The 4507-nt window shown below is 44.3% G+C and overlaps 1 protein-coding gene across 1 annotated transcript in view; it reads right to left on the reverse strand.

Annotated features, from left to right (window-relative positions):
- Positions 1–493: 493 nt before the first annotated feature.
- LOC106528742 (laminin subunit alpha-5) overlaps positions 494–4507 on the reverse strand; it is a gene marked incomplete at its 3' end in the record, with an annotated part of 11021 nt that continues 7007 nt past the window's right edge. Inside the window, 1 exon segment of the mRNA XM_014023989.1 lies at positions 494–634. Within this exon segment, the coding sequence (XP_013879443.1) occupies positions 494–634 (141 nt within the window).

The following is a 4507-nucleotide window of genomic DNA, read 5'->3' on the forward strand; positions in this document are numbered from 1 at the left end:
CGTGCGTGCGTGCGTGCGTGCGTGCGTGCGTGCGTGCGTTAGGGTTGGGCATAATCGTATCGTCTGCAATTAATCGTCAGAAAAACATTAATCAATTATTTTTTGGCACTTGACGATTAATATGATTAATGCCACCAGGCAGACTGACTGGAGATCTCCTCGGTCAGTCCGCTCGGTGCTCCTCTCCGCTTCAAATATGACCAACATTTAAATAAAAGTTCTGTAATTTATTTATCAACACAATCTAAAATTTGAGGTGTAGCCTGAAGTCTGTGATTTTGACAGTTTGAAAAAGATTTTTATGAAGAGCAAATCTTTCCCACTAAATTGGTCATGTGACTAGGCCATAAGGGTGTCCAGGGACTCCAGGGGATTAATCGTCAAATTAATCGTTATCGGCTAAATACCCCAATTAATCGTGATTAATTTTATTGCCAATATCGCCCATCCCTAGCGTGCGTGCGTGCGTGCGTGCGTGCGTGTCTCTCCTTACTTTCACAGTGCACACCATGCTTGGTCTCCACAGGAACAGTGTGTTGTTGAGTGCAGATGTCACACTGTTTTCCTGTCATCCCATCAGGACAGCGACAGTCTCCTGTTCGGGGGTCACAGTGACCTCCTCTGCAATCACATTCTGGAGACACATAGAGAATCCAAAGGTTCATGAGCAGAAGATAGTAACAAATCAGTGCATCAGTGCAGCTAAATAATCAACCCTCACCTCAAACAAACTTTTCTAAGCCTGAATAATATTAAACAATGGAAGCAAACTCCACACAGAAAGGTTGCAGCTCAGTTTTGAACCTGCAACCTTTTACTGATGTGGAGCATCATCAGCAGATTTTATGTACGCTCAACACTTGCAACTCTGCATGTTTTTTTACTTCTTTCTCATTCTCTGTGCTCACAGACATTTTTAAAGTCAAATATTCACTAAAGCTCATGGAGACTAAATACATAAATAAATCAACCTCTAACACTGTGTTTTTATTATGGTCACTTTCACAGAAATTCTGTTAGAAATATAGTAAATCCTGACTTTGTGTCAACATCAACAACTGTTTGTCTCAATGTAAATAACAGACCATATGCTCTTTTTTAAATAAATATTTATCTAAAATTGTGATGGAATTTGCATTTTAAAATTGCACCTCTATATTGCACAGTTAATATAGGCTTAGCTGCAAAAAGTCGTTATTTAAAGTATAATTTTCCATTTTTTAAAATCTGGTTAATTTGACTTGTTGTGCTGCAGCTCTCGCAGACATACAGTACAGACCAAAAGTTTGGACACACCTTCTCATTCAAAGAGTTCTCTTTATTTTCATGACTATGAAAATTGTAGATTCACACTGAAGGCATCAAAACTATGAATTAACACATGTTGAATTATATACAACATGGGGTTTTCGTCCAGGTCATGGAACAGCGGACCAGCTCTACACCCTCAGCAGGGTCCTGGAGGGTGCATGGGAGTTTGCTCAACCAGTCTACATGTGTTTTGTGGACTTGGAGAAGGCGTTCGACCGTGTCCCTCGGGAATTCCTGTGGGGGGTACTCCAGGAGTATCGGGTACCAGGCCAATGGATACGAGCTGTTAGGTCCCTGTACAACCAGTGCCAGAGCTTGGACTGCAATGCCGGTAGTAAGTCGAACTCGTTTCCAGTGAGAGTTGGACTCCACCAAGGTTGCCCTTTGTCACTGTTTCTGTTCATAACCTTTATGGACAGAATTTCTAGGCGCAGCCAAGGTGGTGAGGGGATACGTTTTGGTGACCTTAGGATTGCATCTCTGCTTTTTGTGGATGATGTGGTCCTATTGGTTTCATCAGATCATGATATCCAGCTCTCACTGGAGCGGTTCGCAGCCAAGTGTGAAGCAATTGGGATGAGGATCAGTGCCTCCAAATCCGAGACCATGGTCTTGAGCCGGAAAAGGGCAGGGTGCCATCTCCGGGAGAAGGTCCTGCCCCAAGTGGAGGAGTATAAGTATCTCAGGGTCTTGTTCACGAATGAGGGAAGAATGGAGTGGGAGATCAACAGGCGGATTYGTGCTGCATCTGCAGTGATGTGGGCGCTGTACCGGTCTGTCATGGTGAAGCAGGAGCTGAGTCGGTCTACGTTCCTACCCTCATCTATGGTCACGAACTTTGGGTAGTGACCGAAAGAACAAGATTGCGGATACAAGCGGCCGAAAGTAGTTTCATTCGCAGGGTGTCTGGGCTCTCCTTTAGAGATAGGGTGAGAAGCTCAGTCATCCAGGAGGGGCTCAGAGTAGAACCACTGCTCCTCCACATCGAGAGGAGCCAGTTGAGGTGGCTTTGGGCATCTGGTTAGGATGCCTACTGGACGCCTCCCTGGTGAGATATTCTGGACTCGTCCCACTGGGAGGAGGTCCAAAGGAAGACCCAGGACATGCTGGAGGGACTATGTTACTCGGCTGGCCTGGGAACGCCTGGGGATTCTCCCAGACGAGCTGGCCCAAGTGGCTGGGGAGAGGGAAATCTGGGTCGCTCTGCTTAGGCTGCTGACCCCACGACCCGACCCCGGATAAGTGGCAGAAAACGAACAGACGGACGGAATTATATACTTAACAAAAAAGTGTGAAACAACTGAAAATATGTCTTATATTCTAGGTTCTTCAAAGTAGCCACTTTTTGCTTTGATTATGGCTTCACACACTCTTGGCATTCTCATGATGAGCTTCAAGAGGTAGTCACCTGAAATGGTTTTCACTTCACAGGTGTGCCTTGCCAGGGTTTAATAAGTGGGATTTATTGCCTTATAAATGGGGTTKGGACCATCAGTTGTGTTGTGCAGAAGGTGGATATGGTACACAGCTGACAGTCCTACTGAATAGACTGTTARAATTTGTATTATGGCAAGAAAAAAGCAGCTAAGTAAAGAAAAACGAGTGGCCATCATTACTTTAAGAAATGAAGGYCAGTCAGTCCGAAAAATTAGGAAAACTTTGAAAGTTTCCCCAAGTCCAGTCGCAAAAACCATTAAGCGCTACAAAGAAACTGGCTCACATGAGGACCACCCCAGGAAAGGAAGACAAGAATCACCTCTGCTGTGGACGATAAGTTCATCTGAGTCACCAGCCTCAGAAATGGCAGGTTAACAGCAGCTCAGATTAGAGAACAGGTCATCAGAAATGGCAGGTTAACAGCAGCTCAGATTAGAGAACAGGTCAATGCCACACAGAGTTCTAGCAGCAGACACACCTCTAGAACAACTGTTAGAGGAGACTGTGAATCAGGTCTTCATGGTAAAATAACTGCTAGGAAACCACTGCGAAGGACAGGCAACAAGCAGAGGAGACTTGTTTGGGCTAAAGAAAACAAGGGATGGACATTAAATCAGTGGAAATCTGTGCTTTGAAAGCATGGAGGAGGAGGTGTGATGGTCTGAGAGTGCTTTGCTGGTGACACTGTTGGGGATGTATTCAAAACTGAAGGCATACTGAACCAGCATGTCTATTACAGCATCTTACAGCGGCATGCTATTACATCCGGTTTGCTTTAGTTGGACCATCATTTATTTTTCAACAGGACAATGACCCCAAACACAACTCCAGGTTGTGTAAGGGCTATTTGACCAAGAAGGAGAGTGATGGGGTTCTGCGCCAGATGACCTGGCCTCCACAGTCACCGGACCTGAACCCAATCGAGATGGTTTGGGGTGAGCTGGACCGCAGAGTGAAGGCAAAAGGGCCAACAAGGGCTAAGTATCTCTGGGAATTCCTTCAAGACTGTTGAAGACTATTTCAGGTGACTACCTCTTGAAGCTCATCAAGAGAATGCCAACAGTGTGTGAACCAGTAATCAAAGCAAAAGGTGGCTACTTTGTAGAACCTAGAATATAAGACATATTTTCAGTTGTTTCACACTTTTTTAAGTATATAAGACCACATGTGTTAATTCATAGTTTTGAYGCCTTCAGTGTCAATCTACAATTTTCATAGTCATGAAAATAAAGAAAACTCTTTGAATGAGAAGGTGTGTCCAAAGTTTTGGTTTGTACTGTATGTACAGAAAAAAAGACGGACAGTCTGCCTTTGGTAATACAGGATGAACTAAACTGACCAATGTGCTGTATTGGTCATCAAAGTATGTTCCCATACAATGACAAAATCTGTGATCTGCCTTTGACCCATCACACATGAGAAATACCTAAGTGGAGCAGCAGGTAGCTATGTGAGCGCACGGGGAGCAGTTGGGGGTTGGGTGTCTTGCTCAAGAACAACACGACTTGTGGTCATGGCGAGGAGTCAAACCTGTGACTTTCGGGTCCCAAGTCGGCTGCTCTACCACTACACCACATCTACCCCAATTTATGGATCCCACTTTATACAGCGGGTAAAATAAGTATTGAACACGTCAACATTTTTCTCGGTAAATATATTACTAGAGGTGCTAATGACATGAAATTTTCACCAGATGTCGGTAACAACCCAAGTGATCCAGACATACAAAGAAATCAAACCATAAATGTCCAGAAATGAA

This window comes from Austrofundulus limnaeus, unplaced genomic scaffold (assembly GCF_001266775.1).
Source record: "Austrofundulus limnaeus strain Quisiro unplaced genomic scaffold, Austrofundulus_limnaeus-1.0 Scaffold401, whole genome shotgun sequence".
In the NCBI taxonomy this organism is placed as follows: Eukaryota; Metazoa; Chordata; class Actinopteri; order Cyprinodontiformes; family Rivulidae; genus Austrofundulus; species Austrofundulus limnaeus.